Below are 22916 nucleotides of genomic sequence, written 5' to 3' on the forward strand. Positions count from 1 at the left end.
AGTGTGTGCATGTTTGTGTAGTACTCATTTTCCAAAAATAGAAATATATGTAAGTAAAGACCACATGTGAGTACATGCACTCAGTGAGCTTTCACCTGCGTGTGTTTGTGTGTGTGTTTCCCAGGCAGGCCAGAGAGATTGTTCTGAAGTATGAGGGCCGATTGACCAGAACCAGAGGCTACCAGACTGCAGGAGCTGATGTACGTACACAAAAAATCATTCACTGACATCCACACTCACTCAGTAGTTTTCTTCAGCATGAACTAACACATAATATGATATACACCATATAATACTAGCACATCACATCCCAGCTTCACTATTAGAATATTTTATTATTATTATTATTTTCAAGGCATCTTTGCATTTGAAGCAAAGGGACTTTAAACAAAAAATGATCAGGGGTTGACTCCAAAATACTTCTTCAATCTTACTGGTTTCAAATAAGGATTGTATTCTTAAGAGTTTTTGTAGATCTACTGAGTGTGGAGGTTGTGCCATCGTCAAGGGGTGGAACCCAATGGAATGAGCTCATCTTGCCTGAGTCTCGAGCAGCCATAGAGACAGATTGTGGATGTTTTTTTTATTTGGTCAAAGATGGATCAGAGCGGAGCAATCGTGGCTGTAACAATGTTGCGACACATCAAAAAAAAGAGAAGAGAAAACATTGAGTGTAATCGGTGCTCTGTACCGTACAGGCACAACTCTGTGTGTTCTGTCTGAATGTGTGTTGAGAGGAGCCTCTTAGTGTCTTTTCACTGCACTGCAGTAACTTGACCAGAGCCAGAGTAATAAAACATTGTTGGATTTCTTTTGTACAGCCTGCTGAGGTCAGATTTTTACAAAGCTTGTTGGCTGAACACACACACACACACACACACACACACACACACACTGCAGATAACATCATGTCTGTCTATATTACACACACCCATAGGGAGAGGAAGGCGGGGAGAGAGTAAGAGAGCCATGAAGCTGCAGCTCAGCAGCACAAGTGAATTTATTGCCTGTTGTTATAGCTCAGTTTAATTAAAATGTTCAGGCTGCTCAAGCTCCATTAGAATAAATTGACTTTAGTGAGCAGTCTGCTGATGAGGGATTCATTCTACAGTTTGCCTCCCAGTTAATTGACAATCAGAGTCATTGGTCCAGCTGACCTCATCTTGATTAATAACCATCTCAGTTCTGATTTTTACGTTTTACCACATCATAAGATGCAAACAGCTTCACAGAGTCATGTGGTTGCAGTCGTCACTTGGACAACATGAATATGTGCATCCTGAATTTGTGTAACAAAATGAGCTCAACTCAGAGATCCAATGCAACAGATCCAAAACAAATGTGTGAAAAATCTGAACAGGTAGAAGACCAGAAAAATCACAGGCTGATGAAGGAGGAACCACTGAATCAGAAAATGCTCCTCTGTGTGCATTTGGGAGGCAAAAATGGCAAATGATACATTACCATAGGTGTTATATATGCTGGGGATGCTGGGGACATGTCCCCACCACTTTTTAAAAGTACAATTTGTTAAAAATGTTCTTAAAAAATAGTGTGCACAAAGAAATGTAATAAACAAGAACACTTTGAGAAAGGTTTATTTGCACAAGAGAACATGTACAATCTCATGAACAGTTCGTCCGTTCACACTTTGTGGGTGTTTTTCTGGAGACCCTGTGAAAACACAGTCACCTTCTCACGCTCAGCCCCCTGGTTCACTTCAGATCTATGGAACAAGAGAGCAGCTGGGCGTGTACTCGAGCGGCGTGTTGCACAAACTGGACTCACTGTGCACAGAGTGGCCTATCAAGAACACCAAAAGGCCTACTCAAAGTCATAAAAGATAAAGGTGTGGATGACAGTAAACTTCCTACAGCGTAATAGTTCCTAAACAGAAGCTATTTTAGTTGGCACACCACACCAGGTCCAGTCATCCCCCATAACCCAAGTCACCTTCTCTGGTCAAAATATTCTCCTGTCATCAACAGTCACCAACCTGGGTGTAAGATCTGACCGTCATCTTACATTTGACACCCACATTAAACATCTGTGCAAGACCTCCTATCACCTCAGGAACATTGCCAAACTCTGTCCAACACTCTATCTGTCAGATGCTGAAAAACTTGTCCACGCCTTTGTCTCTCAAGGCTGGACTAATGCAACGCTCTCCTCATCGGGACTCCTGGCAAGAGCATTTAAAAGCTTCAATACATCCAAAACAGCGCCGCTTGGATCCTGATGAGGATATGAAAATATGACCACATCACACCCGTCCTTGACTCACTCCACTGGCTTCCTGTCTCCTTCAGGATTGATTACAAAATCTCCCTACTCACCCATCAGTGCATCCATGGCAAATCCCCTCCCTACCTGAAAGATCTACTCTCACCACAAGCCGCCTCACCCAACATCCGCTCCAGAAACAAAACCTTCACCCTTCACCCATCCAGGACCAGGCTGCTCACCTAGGGGGATCGAGCCTTCTGCTCAGCCGCTCCTCACTTTTGGAAATCCCTCCCCAACCACCTGAGGGCTCCACAAAGCACTCTCTCTTTTAAGAAGGGCCTAAAACCTTTCTTTTTAAACAAGCATTCCCCTAAATTTTGTACTTTTTCTTCAACCAATGTTTTTTTCTTTTTAAACCTATTTTTTTATATTTCTTTTATCTTGTTTTGACTCTGTAGCACTTTGAGATTTCTTTTAGCAATGAAAAGTGCTCTATAAATGAAATGTATTATTATTATTATTATTATTACTCGGCTGCACTTTTCTTTTAAAATTTACTACTTAAACTTTACCAGATTGATTCATTCATTCATAACTATGAAATGTATAGAATTATTTTTACAAAAATAGTTTTTTTTATATCTGAAAAGTGTCCCCACCACTTTTCAAAACAAAGTGAGTGCACAGTGTAGTGTGACTGGAACAAAGTGGGAGAAGCTCAGGTGCAAAAACAAATGTGAACATCTTAAGTTTTTGTGAAACTGACAGAGGTTGCAGGAAGTCAGAAGTTTCTCATTGTCTCTTTACACACCATTGTCTCTCCTGTAGCTGCTGAAGAAACTCTCCCGTGTGCTGTACAACATTGTGGTTCTGTTCATTCCCTGGGAAGTGAGGATCAAGAAAATCGAAAGTGAGTTGTTTGTTTTTTAAACCGAATGAATCGAAGTACAGTTATCACTGATAATCACCATTTATTTTGTAAAGCTCAGTCATATCCAGGGATGAAGAACTCCCTCCTGCTCCCAGCTAATGCAGACCCAAATCCATTTTGTTACTCATTGATAGGGCCATAATGTGTCGCTAAGTCAGACGAGGACAGCGTTTTATTGAAAATATTAGTGGATATTGGTTGTGTTCCACTGAATGACCTTGTCTGAAGTGTCCCATGTTTTTCTCTGTCCTTTTGAGGTCACTTTGGGTCAGGTGTGGCTTCCTACTTTATCTTCCTGCGCTGGTTGTTTGGAATCAACATCGTCCTCACCATCATGACAGGAGCCTTCATTGTTCTACCAGAGGTCAGCACATCTCTGACACTGTATACTATAGGGACACTCATATTTCATACTGGACATCATATATTGATTGTTGGTAAATTGTTGGCTTTGCATGATTTAGAAGTAAGTGAAGTGAAGAGCAATCACTAATGCTATTCAATTAGCAACAGTGTGGAAAGTGGGAACCTCTTTTCCCAATTAACAACTCAAATCTGATTTACACTTGCATTAAAACAAGTTTGGGGGTGATTACAGATCACAAGGCTTGACCACATAAAATAACACCCAGAACACATTGAGGCTGGATTGTGAATTGCACAGAAATGCACTGTTCCCACATTAAACAGTCAGAATGCAATTGCATTGTCGATCCACACACAACTGTGTTTATGGAAAAACAACACACATTATTGTGGGTAATGTAAGCAAGTAAAGCATGTTAGCAATTAATTCAAAAAGGTAATTTCTCCAAAAGGACAAAACCCCACACCCTTCCTTCCTCTTTTGCCAGCTGATTAACAAAACATAAAAAAACTGTATGTATATTTTTTTTCCACGACCTGTTTATTGAATTTTCGAGTCAAACGGGGTCAAAGCGACAACAACAACAAATGATCAGTGTGTCATTACATTGAAAAATTTAATGAATAAAGAAACAAAGAAATAATAACAGAACAAGAACAAGACAAATACTATAAACCATAAACAAAAACTTGAGCTCTAAATTTTTGACAAAAGACATGGAATTAATGCATCTTTTTAAAAACTCTCCATATACATTAAATAACAAATGGTGAATTTATTTGGTCAGTCAAGTGCTAACTGAAAAAATGGCGATTGCCTGATTGATTTGAAAGGAAGGATTATCAGGCCTACTTCTATGAGGGTGATATTGTTGTATTGCATATTTAATCACATTCTATGTTAACTCCCCCTCTGTAAATGTTTTGTTCATATATTAATAATTCAGAGCATCCTTTATATTTGGGTCTGTAGTCTGGTGATTCTGCAGCAGCCTCAGCTCAAGCAGTTGAGTAAAAGCTGTAGACAACAACAAAAGACAGAGGGAGATGCTGTTGGATTTATGTTTGTCTCTGACGCATAGACATGACTTATCCTATTGGTCCCACTGTCTCCTTTCATGCATTCAACCTTCATTTCACCTCTGCTTGGTGTCTAATATCATCTAACATCAAACATCACGGTGTTGTGTCAGGTTTGATATCTGCGCTTGTTTCATGTGACCAATTGTGTGACCAAGGATGAAATTGAGGGTCAGTCCACCTAAGCAATTACTCACTTTTTATTTCTCAATGTTAACTCCTTTCATGTGAACGCTATAGATTCATAGTTACTCTATATTTTTGTTGCAGGACTCTTGATGATTGTCTTAATGAGACATTAACAGTTGAACATTGTTTTATTTTTGAGGTTTTCACTGCGTTGTACTCTGCGCTTCACCGTGGTGCAGTGGTTAGATGGGGGTTTTCCACAGGTACCCCGGCTTCCTGCCTCACTCCAAAGACATGCTTAATTGGTTAATTGGGATTAATAGGAGACTCTACATTGCCCATAGATGTGAGAGGGAATGGTTACCAATGTCAGCTAGGATTGGCTCCAGCCCCCCAAATAGCAAATGGAGGAATCAATTGCACACATTGCAATTTGGGCTTAGGGAATGGTCAGCATTTACAACATTTGCACTATATACAAGTCATACTGTATGCCTGGTATTACTGTTATTAGTGGAATAGTACAGGCAATAGGTGTTCTCCTCCCCTTCAGTTTTGTTTGACCTCGTTTCACGACATTTTAAGGAGAACTGACCATTTAAACGGGCGGTAAGCGATACCAAAGCGTAACGTTTTGTATAAAATCTGCGAATGTCCTCACGGTCTGTAAGCTGTCGCTTCTGGGTGTGCGGCAAAAAAAAAAATAGAAAACAAAAAAATGGTTTGGACAGCACCACACACCACTGCGAGAATGTTTGTAAACATCACTCGTTGACGCTTTAACAGACGTGCTGGTGGGTGGCGCTGCAACTCCTACGTTTTGGCCTAGTGTTTAGTGCGTCGGCCTCAAAAACTTGAGTGCGGTATGTGAGGCCCGCGGGCATCAGTTCCCCTGCATTGTCCGGGAGGCCATCGACGAACAACATAGCCTTTTGTGTCGTCTACTTTTGTCTTTTCTCATATTAAGTTCAACATTTTGAGAAGTAGGCTTCTTTTCTGAGACTGAGATGAGGAGATCAATATAAATCCCTTGTCATGTTAAATAAGGAGCTGGGTTAAGGATGTGGTCAGCCTAGAAACAGCAAGCATGGCTCGGACTTAAAGGGGCCATATTATGCTCCAGGCGCCTTTCAGCCTGCCTCCACGTATATTTGGTTATCTGGGGTGTCTGCCAGCCCACGGAGAATGAAAAGAAAACAATGAGTCGTTGATTCGTGGTTTGGGTTGGCCGTCAAAATGTCAAGGTGGTGCAGAAACAGGACTGCAATAAAAAAAAATTGTAATGAAAGTTTAAACAAAACAGTAACCAAAAAACAGACTTACAGTCTTAGGAGGTAAAGATAACAAACTTATGCCGGCCTAACACCTAACGACTTTCAAGCGATTTCACTGTCGAAGACAAATTTCCATTGTCAGTATAAAATCATGAGAATTTTGCTTTAGTTGAGGGGCGCTTCCGTCATCTCGATAGTTTGGTGTAAGGTGGTGATTTGAGCTGTTTTAAGACAGTCTTTTTCTCGTCTTGACGTTCCAATAAAATCAACCGTGTTTGATATTATCGTAAGTTTTTAGTCTTCACTAAAACGTGAACATTGTCTACCACCAATAGGTGAGCGTGTAGGATACATGCTGCAACGTCGCATGGAGACTCCGGTGAAGCGTCGAACGCCGCGGTTTCGAAACTCCCTGGTTGCGTGAACAGGGCCATGTGGCCTCCGGCACTAAGGCCTGAAATCTAGGCAGAACGAATGAGTACAACTAGCATTCTTTGGTCTGTTTCAGCACCAGTCTGCGAGGGTGATGTGTGTTTGGAGCACAACATGCCTACAAAAAATATGAACTTTTTTCATTCATATATATATATATATGTATATAGTTCCACTGGACTTCAGCGTCAAGGAAGGACAAGTTCCTCTTCTTGGTCGTATTACACACCGCCTTGTTGTAACTCCAGGTGTGATGGCTCTGAATCATGAATAAATAGGGGTGCAATATGAAGCTGACACATTTAGCAAAGCTTACTTATTCTTACACTGTGATTAGCGAAATGCAAACAGAACTGCACTGGTTTTTACCAGTGCTTTTACTGCGGTTAAAACGCTCGGACAGTTTCTTCTTTGTTTAAATTGTGTTTGGTGATTTTTCAGAAGCTGATTTCACCTTCTCTGATCATTTTTGCTCAATTGCCGAACTCACACTGCCTTGCTCCTGCTTCTCCACCTCATCGTAAAAGGATGAAATATTCTTAACAGTTTCTTAAATTATTTTTTATCCGTAATTAATACATCATTAATATTTTTATGATTATATATTGCACATCTTAGATGTTGTACAATGTTTCGTTTCTTGCATTGCAAGTGGTGATGAGTGTATACTGATGATAATGGGGTTGTGGGGGTTGTCATCTAGGTTACTATAAACACTTTGGGTGTGAGGGGGGCCGCCGATCAGAAACTATCGCCTAGGGCGCCAACATTGCCAGGGCCGGCGCTGTGTCCCAGTGTGTAAAAGTTCTTAAATGTATTATCATTATAACCATACTTGAAATTGTTCTGTCTGTGTGTGCACTAGCTGCTGGCTGGCGCTCCATTTGGAACCACAAGGAGTAAAACTATCCCAAAGGAGCATCTGGCTTCGGCCCAGGACTTGGACACCATCTGGTCCCTTGGGGCAAGCCACTCTTTCCTTTTATTATTCTGTCAATAGCATATTACTCACAGACACAATGCACCATTATTCATTCATTACTTTTATTGCCTCCTGACCTCTACTCCAGGGCCAATTTAACCTCATCTCCTTACACTGTTAGAATTATATACTGGGATAGAAAATGTAATAACTATCTTTATTTAATTATTATGAAATCCCTATTTTCACACTTCATTTGAGGGCCAATAATGAGTCATAATCTATTCTAGACAGTGTTGATTTCCTTGTCATGTAATCATGTGCTGTAACCTTCGTGTGTCTTTTGTGATCATGTGTTGCATGTGTTTGATCTCCACAGGGCTACCTGCAGTACTCAGTATTATTCTATGGTTACTATGGCAGGGTGAGGAAAATTGGCAGCGCTGGGTACCGGTTGCCCCTCGCCTACTTCCTGGTTGGGATGGCGGTCTTTGCCTACAGTTTCATCATTCTGTTAAGAAAGTAATCATCCTGCTCCTTACACTGATGTGATAATGAATGGATGGTATCATAATATGATGTAATGCTTGAAGCTAATAATGATCTAATGATCTAATGGCCTAAATGGTATAACTAAGTAGTGAAGTCAGTTATTTTCAATGGATCACTGCAAATATCAGATTTATTCACAGGAGAGATGTTAATTGAAGCAAATAAGTTTGCTAGCATCTTCAAAGACCCAATCTGTGTAGTTTTCTACCACACCGCTGTGTAACTAGAGGACCAAGCACACATTGGGTTAATCTAACACAGCAAGATGGGTTGCTTGTTTAAAACATTGAGCCAAATGTTTGTCTCATATTAACTCAAATGTTAGGTCCATTCTAGCTTAAAGGGCCCATATTATGCTCCAGGCACCTTTTCAGCTTGTCTCCATGTATATTTGGTTATCTGGGGTGTCTGCCAGCCCACGGAGAATGAAAAGAAAACAATGAGCCGTTGATTTGTGGTCTGGGTTGACCGTGCAGATGTAAACGAGCCATTCACAGCCCGGGCGTCAAGTGACGTAAGTTGACTCCTGCTACTGGGGCAACCACGCCCCCAACCTGAGCAGCACCTCCCCCCTTGAAGTGGGGAAAAACAGATCGCATCTACGCCATAATTTTCTCCCCGCAAGCAAACGACGACCGCAGGCATGGCCAAGCTAGACTCGCGGCTGGCCGCTGGTGAAAATGGTTGTGATGGGCTTTAAGCCCAGTTCTACCTGTTACAAGCATATGCTGTATGACTATATTGCTACATGTTTGGCATAACAACATTTCCTCAAGGATTTTCTTCAGCAGCGAGCGAAGGCCAATATATTAACGATATGACTCCTTTTATTTATACTGCTCATCAATCTGGTAGTTTAACGGTACTGTTATTGTTTAGTTTTGTTTCCTTTTTAGAATAAATTAAACAAATTTAAAATAGAATGGAATTGACAAATGTTTGGGTTGGCCGTACAGACGGTCTGTAAACGAGCCATTCACAGCCCGGGTGTCAAGTGACGTAAGTTGACTCCTGCTACTGGGGCAACCACGCCCCCAACCTGAGCAGCACCTCCCCCCTTGTAGTGCGGAAAAACAGATCGCGTCTACGCCATCATTTTCTCCCCGCAAGCAAACGACGACCGTGGGCATGGCCAAGCTAGACTCGCGGCTGGCCGGGGTAGCTAGACTCTTTGCTCCGGTTTCTTCCAAAGAGGACAAAAACATTATCGAAAAGTTCTATCGAACGCATTTTCTATTGATAACGTGTCTATCGCGATACAAATCTTTATGTCCTATCGCCCAGCCCTAATGTGCTCTGTGTAATTATGGAGAACGTGTTCGCTGTGCCTCCCGGGTCTCTACATCGTGTTTGTGCCTTGTCACATGCCACTGTTGTCATGGCAGTGCAACGCCGTAGTTGCGCAGCAGACCCGGGGAGGAGCGGGGCGGGGCTTTGCGGTACACGAAGGGAGGGGGGCGAGATGTGAGCAGGAAAGCGCTGGAATCGACCAGGTTGGTGTTTTGACATGGAATGGCAAAGACATGTAGTGCACACACCTGAAAACCAATATAACTTGTGTAAAAGGGGGCATAATATGGGCCCTTTCAAAAATAGGTTATCGTAATGGCCATGTTTTGCTACAGTAAAAATCATTAAACTTTAAATCACACATTCTGTCCTGCATGGTACAGCTGAAATGGGGCTTTGTTGGGGGTTCTGTTTCTTCCCCAAGGACACTTTGGCCACAAGTCGAAGTCAGGGAATCTTATTCTCTGAGGAGCATCAATTTCCACAAATTCCATGAAAATCCAGCTTAGATTTGTCTAGAAAATGTCGTTATGAAATATTGATTTGTTATTGATACTTTGTTGAGAGAATATTGTTCTGAACCAAAGTTTTGGCCTGATTCGACTGACTGGTAACCTGGTTATATCACCATCCTAATCGTGTTGCTATGCCAATATTATGTTGACTATTTTTTAATCATATCTCCTGTAACAATTCTGCAGAATGGCCAAGAACTCTCGTCTCAGCCTGGCCAGTGCTTCTGATGAGAACTTTACGTTTTGCTGGAGGGTTTTCTGTGCCTGGGACTACCTGATAGGAAACCTGGAAGCTGCAGAGAGCAAGGGAGCTGCCATCGTCAACAACATCAGGGTCAGAGACATACTAGATATGTTCAGTGCAAAAACTGAACATATCTAGTAACTGTTACATATATATTTAATCTTCTTTCAAGCAGGGCAATCTCTTTTCTCCCTTATATTTCGGACTACTAGAGATAATAAATTGTGGCTGTCAGCATTTTTGCCTTAAACACGATAAACATTTTTTTTTCCCCCCGCACAGGAAGCCATTGTCGAGGAGCAGGAAAAGAAGAAGGACACCAGTTTGTAAGTGTATTTTGTGTTAATTGCGTTGCTTCATTTTGCATGTCCATGCAAATGCAAGGGATTTGTGACTCCATGAGTTCCATTTTCAAATCTGCATGTAAATACACAGTTTACACACAGTGACGTGTGCTCATTCTCACCAAAGTTATTGAAGCTGGCAGTAAATCATTGAAAAGGATATGAAGATATTGAAATTACATAAATGAGTGCATTTGTAATAAGAACAGGAGGATTAGGTGGTTATATTTAAATAGGCTTTTAATCTGTTTTTAAAACTGTACTTCATTCTTAATATAAACTTTGTATATTATGGAAGACCACGGGTGTCATGGAAATAGCAATATTAAATGTCAGCAATTAATATCTAAATGTACAATTAGATATGCCTTCATTTCATTACAAATTGTGTAATTAATCAATCTATAAATAGACTAAATTACAAATAAATTCTCCATTTGATATTGTCAGGGGATAATAATTAAATATGGAAGCATATAGGGGACTTTATTCAAATGATAAAGTAAATGTGAAAATGAAAATGTAATTCCACAATAGCGTTATCATTTTCTTTTGAGTAAAAATTGAAATGAAAATGCAATAATCCAATTTTCATTTTCACATCCTTGTATGGGCATTCTATGACTATATTAAAATGATAATGCAATTTGATAACAATATCGACATTTAAATGAAAACTACATTAGTTTTTTTCATTTTCAAAGACTTAACCTCATCAGACTTAACTTACAGTAACAGTGGCTGGAGTAGCCGCAAATGGCCGCATAGCTTCAAGATGAGCAGAGCATTGCAGCTGCCCTCGTATACATTTTCCAGTTATAATTACATAATTAGTTTTTTAGGAATTTGTCCGGACTTTCCAGAGTTTTGCGGATGAAACGTGTGCCCTCAATCTGATCAGTGTATTTCTGTGTATCTTCAGGGCAGTTCTGATCAGCCTGCGCATCTTGGCCAACATCCTGGTGCTGCTGTCGCTGGCCGGCAGCATCTACATCATCTACTTTGTGGTGGACCGTTCACAGAAGCTGGAGCAGGAGAAGCCAGAGCTGACGCTGTGGGAGAAGAACGAGGTAGCAAAGCAGAAAAGACAACATCATGCTCATCTTCATTAGTTTGATTAGATTATCCAACATACAATACAGCTCCGAGGAATCAATGACTGCAGATGACTATCTTCTCCTCAGAAGTCATCCTTACAGTCACTTCAGCGAACCTGCTCCTCTTCCATCAACCTGCTGTCCTATCATGTAATTCCCCAAATTCAAAGTGACGTCGCCCATCTTCGTATTCAGTCTGAACAAAAGAAAAAGCCAAAGAGATTAAGTTTAAAATGAAACAAATCAGTGGAATCACATTTGAAAGCTACATGGATCTTGGCCTTATTTTATTTTTCATTGTGTAGCTCTAATTTGCGCAATAATCTGATGACAACCGGTTCACACTTGTGTTAGATCAGAAATGTAAAGTGACACCAATTCAGGCACGACAAAGTAATAAGGTGTCTGTTAAAAGACTGTTAGCATGATATTAATATATATATATATATATATATATATATATATATATATTTATATGTAACACTGAATGTTTTTTTTCTTCCATTATCTGCCAAATCAAATTGGTAGATATGATAAAGACACAGCATGTCCAACTCTTCCACCAAAGATTTTGAAAAAAGAGGGTAATGATACATATGCTGTTACTGCTTGCTTTAATACATTGCAGATATAATGAATCAAGGTATAATTAAAAAAAAAAACTTTACAAACTTTACCGATAAAGGAGAAAAAGACAAAGGTCTCTCATACAATATTTATCCTCTAAAGGAAGGATTCTAGAATAAATTCTCCATGTCAGCGACTGTCATGTTCTCCGTCCATGCAGGTGAGTGTAGTGGTTTCTCTCATCACCATGATCGCTCCATCTGCCTTTGAGCTGGTGGCTCAGCTGGAGATGTACCACCCGCGAACCTCGCTGCGATTCCAGCTGGCCAGGTAACACCATCGCTCCGACAGCCGCTGCCTTATACCTCATTTATTACACACTGTATGATCCATCAGCATGAATTAAGCACTATGAAATATGTCACATGTCTCGCTGCACATTAGCAGTGATCATATCTCCCTGTGTTTATAGAGTGCTGGTTCTATACCTGGGGAATCTCTACAGTCTCATCATTGCCCTCCTTGATAAGGTCAACAGTATGAGCTCTGCTGTGAGTGAAGTGACTACAGAAACACAAGTTGGGCTTTTTTTCTAGTCTTATTTTCATAGTCTGGACACGATTTTCTTTATCTGCAGATGTGACTGTAAGGTTGGTAATAGAGTCAGGCAGGGCAGCAATGTAATCACAGGTTATAACAAGTTTAAAGTTAGAAATTAAACTAAAATTACTGACTGATTGTACGCCATCACATAAACCATCAAGTTGCATTTTACATCCATTTTGTAGCTCCATATATATTTCACAAAAATGAGAAACAACATGGACTTATGGGAGCGCAAGCAATAATTTGCCGTACCTTTTTTTGAGGTAGACTGAAGGAAGTGAAGACTGAAGGAATTTAATAAACAGTACAAAGTTTAAAAAGGACTGCAAGGTGGTGTAGTGGTTAGCGCTGTCAACTCACAGCAAGAAGGTTCTGGTTTCGAGTCCCGGTTCAAACCAATCAGGGCTTTTCTGCGTGGAGTTTGCATGTTCTCCCGTGCCTGTGTGGGTTCTCTCCAGGTTCTCCGGCTTCCTCCCACAGTCCGAAGACATGCAGGATCGGGTTAGGTTAATTGGAGACTCTAAATTGGCCGTAGGTGTGAATGTGAGAGTGAATAGTTGTCTGTCTCTGTATGTGGCCCTGCGATAGGCTGGTGACCTGTCCAGGGTGTCCCCGCCTCTCGGCAAATGTCAGCTGGGATTGGCTCCAGCCACCCCCCCACGACCCTTAAGTGGATTAAGCGGTAGATGATGGATGGATGGATGCATACAAATTTTATATTGAATTATTTGTCCAGTTGCCCAATAAAATGTGCATATTGCACTTACTGTATATGCTGACTAACCCTACCATGCATAGACTGTACCATGTTTGTCATCCAGGTCCCAGTGCCAGTGAGCACAGGCAACTGGTCTGACTCCAGCTCATTCCTGGCCACCATCTCTCAGCCTGAGGTAGACAGCCTCTCCACCCTGGTGTCCGAGATCTCTTCGTCTGAACATCGCAACAGCACCATAGCGACCATCGCCACAGTGCTGGAGGTCGCAAACAGCAGCAGGAGTGGCTCCGGCGCCCTCCCCAACCGGACAGCTCTGTTTGAGAAGAACACCCGCTCTCAGCAGGACCAATGCTGGGAGACCTACGTTGGACAGGTCTGTAATCTCTACACACTCTATATTCACTTGGTGTGCAGTGAGTAGCCAGGCTAATACTCAAATGCGCATTAGTCTGGAACCTCTCGGTTCATTTTTCGATTTCCAAGAGGCGTTACCAACGGACGAAATGAGCTCAGAGGATTCATCGTCTGGGTCCCGGGCTAGTGATTCCTGCCTTTCTTCAACGGAAAGGGGGTCCAATGAAAACCAATCACACACATTCTAATGGTTGTTGAGATGGAAGTACTTAACTATGACTCAAATGTGTATGAGGGTAAGGACCATATCAATACCAGTTTCACTGTGTTTCTGTCCATACTGCTTTTAAAATCAGATGTTTGCTGTAGACGGGGACGGACTGTGAATAATGAAGCACACAGCCAGTAATGAGCAGTCTGATTGGTGGAAACTGTAATCAGATGGACATAATAAAATATGGGTGTCTCTATGGTGTTTCTTCTCCAGGAGATGCTGAAGCTGTCCATCATTGACATGATCTTCACAGTGGCCAGTATTCTGCTCATTGACTTCATCAGAGGTTTGGTGGTTCGCTACCTGAGTGACTGCTGCTGCTGGGATTTAGAGAGCAAGTTTGTAAGTCATGCACAGTTTTGTGTTTTAACACTGTCTTAAGTTCTGGCTTTAAGCTACGGAACTGTTTTTTTTCACTCTGGTTCTACAGATTAAGTGAACAAGACATTATAATAAGTTTGTTACCTTTTGGCAAGCTATAGTTTTTCTCCTGTTCCAAGTCTTTGTGCTAAGCTAAGCAATATATCGTTCAGACAGATAAGAGAGTGGTATCTATCTTCTTATGGTTACGCTCCACCATAAGGTAATAAGCATATTTTCCAAAGATGTCAAACTCTCTCTTTATAGGTACCCTGTGGAGTTTTCTGTTAACTCCCAGTATTACTGACATCTGCGTTTCACGCAGAAGCTAGTTTTGTAGACAGATCCGTTCTTAAATGGATGAGCAATTTAAATTTGTGCCGCACGATTTTCTCAAAGTTAGAGTTTTATCTTAGGTCGTACGAGTCATTGACAGATGGAGTTCCTTTATTAACAGCGAAGACGTATTCATTTGACTTCTCTTGACTGCTTATTGGTCCGACCTCAGTCTTCATTTTGATCTTGAAAAAAAATAAAAATGTATTTGATCATGTGTCTTTAGAGTGAGTGAAATGAAAAAGAACATCTCCACACAACTTGTCAGATAATGATGGAGCAGGACCCAAAGGCAGGCAAGGGCAAAGTTTTTTTTAAATAAAGAATAACATAACAAAAACACTGACTAACAGTCGTATAAAGGAAAACAAACAAGATCCAAACACAGGTAATCCAAAACTCAAAGGAATAGGAATCACTGGGGAACAAGGCAGGAACCAAAACCAAGTGCTGAGCAGGAACAAAGCAGTGCAGAAACATAGCAGACAAACTGACAAGGAGAAGTGGAAGCAGGGGCTGAGGTCGAATTGTCCATCCTATCTACTATTGCAATTTACTATTCCTTGACCTCAGTGGAAAATGTCATGAGGTCAAGGGAAGGTGTAAAGGAGGACTGATAGGACTGAGGAGAAGCCGACAGCGCCGCTCAGACAATCCGACCTGACTTTCACTATACTACGTCATCACACAACTGCGGATGTTATTGACCTGTGTACTTACATGATGACGTGCGTCTCTTCTGGTTCATATTCATACTCTTCTTCTTCCTCTACTTCTACTTCCGATTGAATCGTTTACGTCCATGTGTGTCACGTCACGTCAATTATCGCTGCCGCAATGAATTGTGGGGCGTCTATATCTCCTTACCTTTCGCATAGGAAGATCCAGTGTACCCCATGCCTAAGGAGATAGGAGAGGAAGCATCGAAGCTCCTTTCCTATGCATTAAGAGAATCCGAAACAGCTCTTATCATGGCTGCTGATGAAATACTTCCGGGTCACTTCCTAAGCCAATTTGACAATTCGACCTCACCCACAGAGACTATATAGGCTATATAGTTGCAAAGTCACATGAGACACATTAGGAACAGGTGCAGACAACTACAGGGAAACACAAGAAAATGTAAAGTGACAGAAAACAAGATGATGAATAAATGAATTTCAAAATAAATCAGGAAACAACAATTGAGATTATACAAGCACAAGGGATAACAAAGGACGGAGAAACACAAGGGTAAAGCAAAGCATACATAAACAAAAGTTCATAAAGACTTCACTTAAAAGTATTTTAATTGTTCAAAACACTGGAGTTCGTGATCCTGACAAATCATGACACAACAGTCCATTCAACTGAATGGAGAGAACCCTAAGGCTACCCCTAACCCTTACCTTAACCCTAACTGAATGGAGAGCGTTCTTTTTTTAAATATTTCAGAAAATGAAAAGATATGAATAAGAAAGTAATTTCGATCATATCCTCAGTGAACTTTGATGAGTTTTCTTTGTTAAACAATGTCGAAGTACTGTTATTGGCCTGAACTGGAAAACACTTTTTTGCTCGTCCTGTTGGGAGGGTTTTCCTAACATATTTTTAATTCTTTACTTTCTTATAACGCAAGAAAAATCCTGCAGGTTGAACTGATGAAGCAAATTCTTTTAGGGCGGACGCGCTCTGATAGACTCACTAAATGCACTTCAGGACACTCAGGAGCCGAGCAACCTAAAGGCCACCAACAACCCATAACGCAATACTCAGTTTTTTTATTACTTTTTTGATCTGATGTGAACTAACAATGTCACCCAGTGTTTGTCAGGTGCCAAAAAAAGTTTGAATGTTCACTCAAAGAGAAGAGATAGTGGGGGTACTGTTGCTCAGTAATCCCACCAAAAGAGAGAAACCTCTTTCGACATGAAAATGTTTTAATATGAGAAAAAAAAAATACTCTGTAATAAGTGATAGTTTGTGTGAATCAAATGGTCGAAAAAAAAGAACATTAAATTAAATTTCATGTTTTTTTCTGTCTTTCCTCAGCCTGAATATGGAGAATTCAAAATAGCTGAGAATGTCTTACATCTGATCTATAACCAAGGAATGATCTGGTAGGTCTGAAAAAACTCAGGACATCTTTCTGGACAATTCTGTTATAGGAGCTCTGCCTTGTCACTGTGTGTGTGTGGGAAAATCGAACTCAGGGTTAATAGTGTGGCTACTGCTGACCAGTCTCCCTGACCCTGTTTAAAGGACCGTGGCCCCTCTACGATCTCTCAATTACGCCTCTGTGTCTGGCCCGGCTGTATTTCCTCAGCTCATTTCACAGACATTGCTTTGCAACAATGAACACAATGAGATGAAACAATGGGCCATTGGATGTAATGTGTTTATATGGACTGTGACCTCAGTGAGTGTGTGTGTGTGCGTGTGTGTGCGTGTGTGTGTGTGTGTGTGTGTGTCGTGCTGAATTTTCTCCTTCTTTCATCCAGGATGGGAGCGTTTTTCTCTCCCTGTCTTCCTGCCTTCAACGTATTAAAGCTGATTGGTCTGATGTATCTGAGGAGCTGGGCTGTCCTGACCTGTAATGTTCCCCATCAGCAGGTGTTCCGAGCCTCCAGGTCCGACACACACACACACACACACACACACACACACGCACACACGCATGCACATACAAACACACACACCAGACAATCCCCCCAGACAATCCTAGCTGATATTAGGCGAGAGGCCAGGTGTAACTTCGACAGGACACCAACCAGGTCATCACAACATTATAAAAAAATAATGCAATGCTGATGATAAATAACAGGTTAACAATAATAACAATAAGACCCCTAAAATATAAAATGTATAAAAAAATTTCACCGGTTCTGCTGCGTGTGCACATTTCCGGGCTAGTCAGAGTAATAATAACAATAATAATAATAATAATAATAATAATAATAATAATAATAATAATAATAATAATTCACTCAATTACAATCCTCTCTCTGACTTTGTCAATGGAGCTCGGGCCCTAATAACAATAATTGTAATTGTAATAATAATAATAATAGTTGAGTAGTGTCTGACTTTGGATCCTTCAGCTCTGTAGTGAGAGTAGTGAGAGTTTTACGGAGATGAACGATCTCAATGGGATGTCCACATGTTTATGTTAATGGTTCTGGGAAAGATCGCACATAAAGCATAATCCTTCAAAAATGCACAGAGGAGGATATACTGCACAGAAGTCTCACACACACGCGTCTCCAGAACAAAATGACATTTGATTTTATGTCCACGTTTTCTATTGCGCTACACACTCCATCCTTGTCACTGAGCTCACCACTGTTTAACAAAGCTGCATCAGCACACTGTTCTCATTACACACACACACACACACCAACAGTGGGGGGGGGGGGGGTTTCTAGCCATCCCTTTTCGTTTTCCTGCTCCGCTGCGATAGTTACAAATCAGTGTGTCGTCCTACGGTGCAGTATTATGCATCTTCCTATACGTACACAGATTCACAGGCCTGCGGCGCTCAGCCCACTCTGATTTATGTAACAAGGCTGTCAGTGGGTCTTTCAGTCCTTATCAGTCACTCCCAGATGTGGTGGAAAAAACCAGGCATCCACACAGACAAACACACACACACACACACACACACACGCACAAAGCTGAGAGTACATTTAATGCGAGCCATAAAATGCAGTTCTCCCGGAGAAGAGAGAGATTTATACTGAAGTGATGCTGATGATTAAAGAATGTTTTTTTTTTTTTTTATGGCCCTTGCACATAATTGCCGAGTGCTGAGACACTTGAATGTGTTTAACACTGACAGAATTTGTGTTGGTGATTATATGGCTTTTCCTTTTACATGAGGTGGTCAGGGTGTTTTGGCCCAAATAGGGAAAGGAAATGCAGCAACCAAAACGTAAGTAATGTTCTGGTCAAAGCCAAATAATGTCTTTACATTGTTCATAACACACATGACAGTATATATATATATATATGTATTACATGTAAAAGGTTTTGACAGCAGTGTGTTAGCGTTCGAACAAAGTGCTGTAAATCCAGATTGTTGTCCACCTGGAGCAAGAGCTGTTTTATTGGGGAAATTAGACCCCACCACTCCTTGCCCTGTCATGGGAGAGCTTCATTCTTTGTTCAATGTGTTTGTTGTTTCTTGATTTACATTATATTAAGTATTTTTGTTTTGATTAATGTTTAAATACGTTAACATCCTTTGCTTGAGTAAGGAGATTTTACACACGTGGCTCCAGTCGTGCCCACTGTCGTTAAGCAATCGGGGGGAAAAAACTGGAATGAAAAGCGATGCCCTGTGCTCAATGTATATTCTCCTATCTAATCTTATTATTTGCAAAAAAAGTTATTACTATGATGTCATAATCCTACCATAGGATCGTGAATTATTTTAAAGGCCTATAGTCCTACAGGATGCAGAGAAATGCATTTTTGAACTGTGCCGTGACATAACTTACTAACTTCACTGAGAAAATGTCATTGCATCACCTCTCATATGATGTGGGAATCATGTTTGGATCAATGTAAGCTTTTGATTGTCTCTATTTGTGGAGGAGATTTGTTGTTGTTTTTAACACAGTATAACAGTATAAATAACATAGTATAAATAACATAAGGACACAAAATGGGAGAGAGGCGAAGTGGATGTGGGAGTCAGGAGTGGGTGAGGTGGGAGTCAGGGGACTGGGACGGGGAGGAGGGTATGAGGACATCTGGTGGGCACATGAGGAGGGGCAACCAATAAACAGGGCTTTGAAAGGAATCCTGTAGGAATAGCAGTAGGCACATGATGGGGCGAATCATTTTACAGTGTCGCTCTGCTATTGCATTTTTCTATATAAATTGAATTTCTGCTTTTGTCGAGCAGATTTTGTAAAAAGCAGCAGTCGAGCAAAGGTTTGAAAATCACAGGAACATTTTTTAAAAAGTTCATTTTAACACTTCCATGATCATTTTGCTTATTTTTTTATTTATTTTGTTTTCAGATCAAACAATTTCTATCTGGCCATGCTGCTTTTCATGCTGTTTCTGTGTATGCTGCCCACCATCTTTTCCATAGTCAGATACAGACCTTCGCAGCATTGTGGACCATTCAGGTAAACACAGATCATCAACATCATATATATAGGTTATACAGTTTCATCCCTTTGTGTCCAACACATGTTATTTACTGTGATGAAATGAAAGAGGTTACTTTCTCTCTGGCCCCGTATGAGCAGCTGCTGGACATGACCCAAACAAACCCTGTGCACAACTCCATTATCGTTCGAAACAAATGTTTCTCGGTTAATCGTAGGAAATCTCTGGAACAAATTTATCTCAAATCTGAAGAAGAAGAAGTTTCATATACTCTAGCTCAGCACAAAGACTGCTATAGCATGGCTCTGTCAAAAGCTATCCAGCAGATAAAAAAAAGGAAAAAAAAGAACCATTCCGAAACCCTGATTTGATCTGACTGAGAGCTCGTCCATTGTATTCACGCTCCAAATGCATACGGTGCTTTATCGTCTGTTTGACTCTGAATGGGACCATCCTTTGCTAAATGAACATCACGCTCTATTGAAGAAGACTTGAAACTAGAGATTGAGACCATAAACTCCTCAGGGAAATGTTTACCGGTGTGTTAAATCAAGAGAGAAGGAGAGTCATATTTCTCATAGACTTCTATAGAAACTGACTTATTTTTGCAGCCAGTGAGTCGCCCTCTGCTGGTGATTACAGAGAATACAGGCTTCAGACACTTCCACATTTGTATATATAGTGATAGTCTGTGATCATTGCAGATAGTGTTATCGTAGCTGTATAGTCTTCTGCATTACTGCCGCCCGGTGGACTGAAGTGGAACAGCTTGTCGTAGCCAACAGTTGATCACACATCGGGTCTACAGGACTTTGTTTGAAAAAATGTTCCTGGTATTTAAACTTCCAGGTACATTTGGTCAGAACGTGGCTTTAGACTGTATCAAATCAGAATCCGCTTTATTGGCCAAGCATGTGTAAACATACAAGGAATTTTGACTTTGGTTTCCTGTGCTCTCAAAGTGTACTTACACAGAATAGACATTTGACAAACCACAAACAAGGACAAGCTGAACAAGATTTTTTTTAAAGTCACACAAATCTAGAAAGTCCAGTACCGGTCGGGTTGTCGGAGTTTTAGTATCATCCTTATTGAAATATATGTTTTGACAAGATTAATACTCTTTACCTTTTTAATTTTCATTCATCAATCTTTGGTATTCATTTTTTGAACATGGATGTTCAAAAAATTGAACAAGTTAATCTATCCCAAAAGTTGTTTTATGAAATATGAATGAATGTTAGATAATATTTAAGGTCTACTCTCATTGTGTGTGTTACAGCTGCTCATTGCTACTGTGGCACATCTGACACGTGACTGAACTGTCGCTTTGTGTACACATCAATGTACCTTATATACCTTAGCGCAGTTGAATAGATCTACTGACTTGGTATTTGACGACCTGGTGCATGGGAATCGTAAGACATTCATTCAAGCTGTGTAATGGGCATTGCAATTTTTAATAGTAGCCGCTGTTCATTGAATCGAAATTTGGAGAAGATATATCTCACTCAGATCAAGTAGCTGCTTTTAAGCTGATGTGGTGTCTCATGTTTTGTGTTTTGTCAGAGTAACGCAAATTCGGTAACAGTAACAGTAACCCAACCGCTTGTGTCGGGGTTGGGTTTGTATTGTTTTTCCACATGTCGACAAGAATAAAAGTCCTTCCATGTTCGTTGCAGCGGTCAAGAGAAGATTTATGACATCATCTCTGAGACCGTGGCCAGCGACTTCCCCTTGTGGTTCAGCAAAGTGATGAGTTACGTCACCAGCCCGGTTGTTGTGCTGCCAGCACTGCTGCTGCTGTTGTAAGACTGTGTACACGCACACGCACACGCACACACACACACACACACACACAACTCACACACACACACACACGAACACCAAACCATTCCTCCCATTCCCTTTAATAGCCAACTTACACCTTAGTGCAGTGGTACCCAACCATTTTCTTGAGGGACCCATATGTTATTGTATACATTGAGTATACATTGAAGGACCGCTCCCTCTCTGTATCCAATCTGTAGCTCTCTCATGACTTACTAATTGTCTCTGCTCACGTGAAGGGGAGTGTGTGGATTACAACAGATGAGAATTAGGCAGAGCAATGATAATTAAATGGTGAGTTATCGATATTTTCCATAAAATAAATTCTTAGTGGGGGTCGGGTCCCCCCCGTTGGGAACCACTGCCTTAGTGGACATTACAACAAGTGTGTAAATGCATTTTGTAGTCGCATATTACTATGTTGATAGTGAGCCTTCGAGATAACAGTGGAATGCTGCACCGCTCACTTATCGTCATGTTCCGACTCCCGCACGCTCCGCCCAGACTTCACCGAATGTTCCGGAAATGCTCATGTTGGCGTGAACCCGTCTGACTCGAAAACGTCAACCAAAGCAATTTTGTGCCACACTTGCAGCACCACTCATCGCTGGGTGTAAGACAGGGCCTTCCATGTGCACATGACCACAGGTAAACGTTCCACCTTTACTTACTGCATTGTCCCTGTGTTGTTGCAGCATGCTGATCTATTATCTCCAGGCCATTGCCCGGTCCCTCAAATTCACCAACAACCAGCTGAGGATGCAGCTCCAGACGGTGCGTTTCTGAGGAATGAACTCCCAGTGTGGATCAAGCGTATGCATATTTTTAACATGAAGCAAAATTATACGTACAGTACATGCTTCTCAGTTGTAGGTTATTTGCATTCAGCAGCTTTGGTGACTACATGACAGTAAGAGTACAATATGGAAGAGAGCAGACTAGTGAGAACAGAATTATTGGTTGTGCACGTAGAGATCAAAAAGGCTGAGCACGTAGAGATAACAAAGGAGGATTTGTAGTGAGCGGGACAGTTTCCAAATAAAAAACATAAACAGGATATCTGAGGGACAAACTGTCTCACTTTATTTGTATAGCACATTTTGACAACGAGGCAATTCAAAATGCTTTACATAAAACAGTAAAAGCAGTGGGAAGAAACTCATATAAAAGGGCATTAAAATATACAATAGAATAAAATGTACAGTTTGGTAATTTAAAAATAATAATAACTACGATGATTTAAATAATCTCCAGTCCTGCCCAGTCCCAAACTGAGCATGAAGACCATTTTTCTAAAGGTGGAATTTTCCTTCAATCTCTTTAGGAGCGCACCGATGACAAGAAGAAAGTCTTTCAGATGGCTGCAGGT

At 40.9% G+C, this 22916-nt stretch overlaps 1 protein-coding gene across 1 annotated transcript in view; it reads left to right on the top strand.

The window, feature by feature from the left end:
• The window catches only part of LOC118301813 (transmembrane channel-like protein 3), a 47234-nt gene that overhangs the window by 21407 nt on the left and 2911 nt on the right, over positions 1–22916 (top strand). The window contains exons 3-20 of the mRNA XM_035627404.2: positions 125–200; positions 3055–3136; positions 3415–3521; positions 7304–7402; positions 7740–7882; positions 9904–10051; positions 10244–10287; positions 11228–11375; positions 12190–12299; positions 12442–12520; positions 13397–13666; positions 14135–14263; positions 16649–16716; positions 17098–17226; positions 19624–19734; positions 21400–21525; positions 22243–22321; positions 22872–22914. Coding sequence (XP_035483297.2) covers positions 125–200; positions 3055–3136; positions 3415–3521; positions 7304–7402; positions 7740–7882; positions 9904–10051; positions 10244–10287; positions 11228–11375; positions 12190–12299; positions 12442–12520; positions 13397–13666; positions 14135–14263; positions 16649–16716; positions 17098–17226; positions 19624–19734; positions 21400–21525; positions 22243–22321; positions 22872–22914 — 1991 coding nt within the window. The remainder of the gene's footprint in view (positions 1–124; positions 201–3054; positions 3137–3414; positions 3522–7303; positions 7403–7739; positions 7883–9903; positions 10052–10243; positions 10288–11227; positions 11376–12189; positions 12300–12441; positions 12521–13396; positions 13667–14134; positions 14264–16648; positions 16717–17097; positions 17227–19623; positions 19735–21399; positions 21526–22242; positions 22322–22871; positions 22915–22916) is intronic.

The sequence above is a fragment of the Scophthalmus maximus genome, chromosome 4, assembly GCF_022379125.1.
Source record: "Scophthalmus maximus strain ysfricsl-2021 chromosome 4, ASM2237912v1, whole genome shotgun sequence".
NCBI lineage: Eukaryota > Metazoa > Chordata > Actinopteri > Pleuronectiformes > Scophthalmidae > Scophthalmus > Scophthalmus maximus.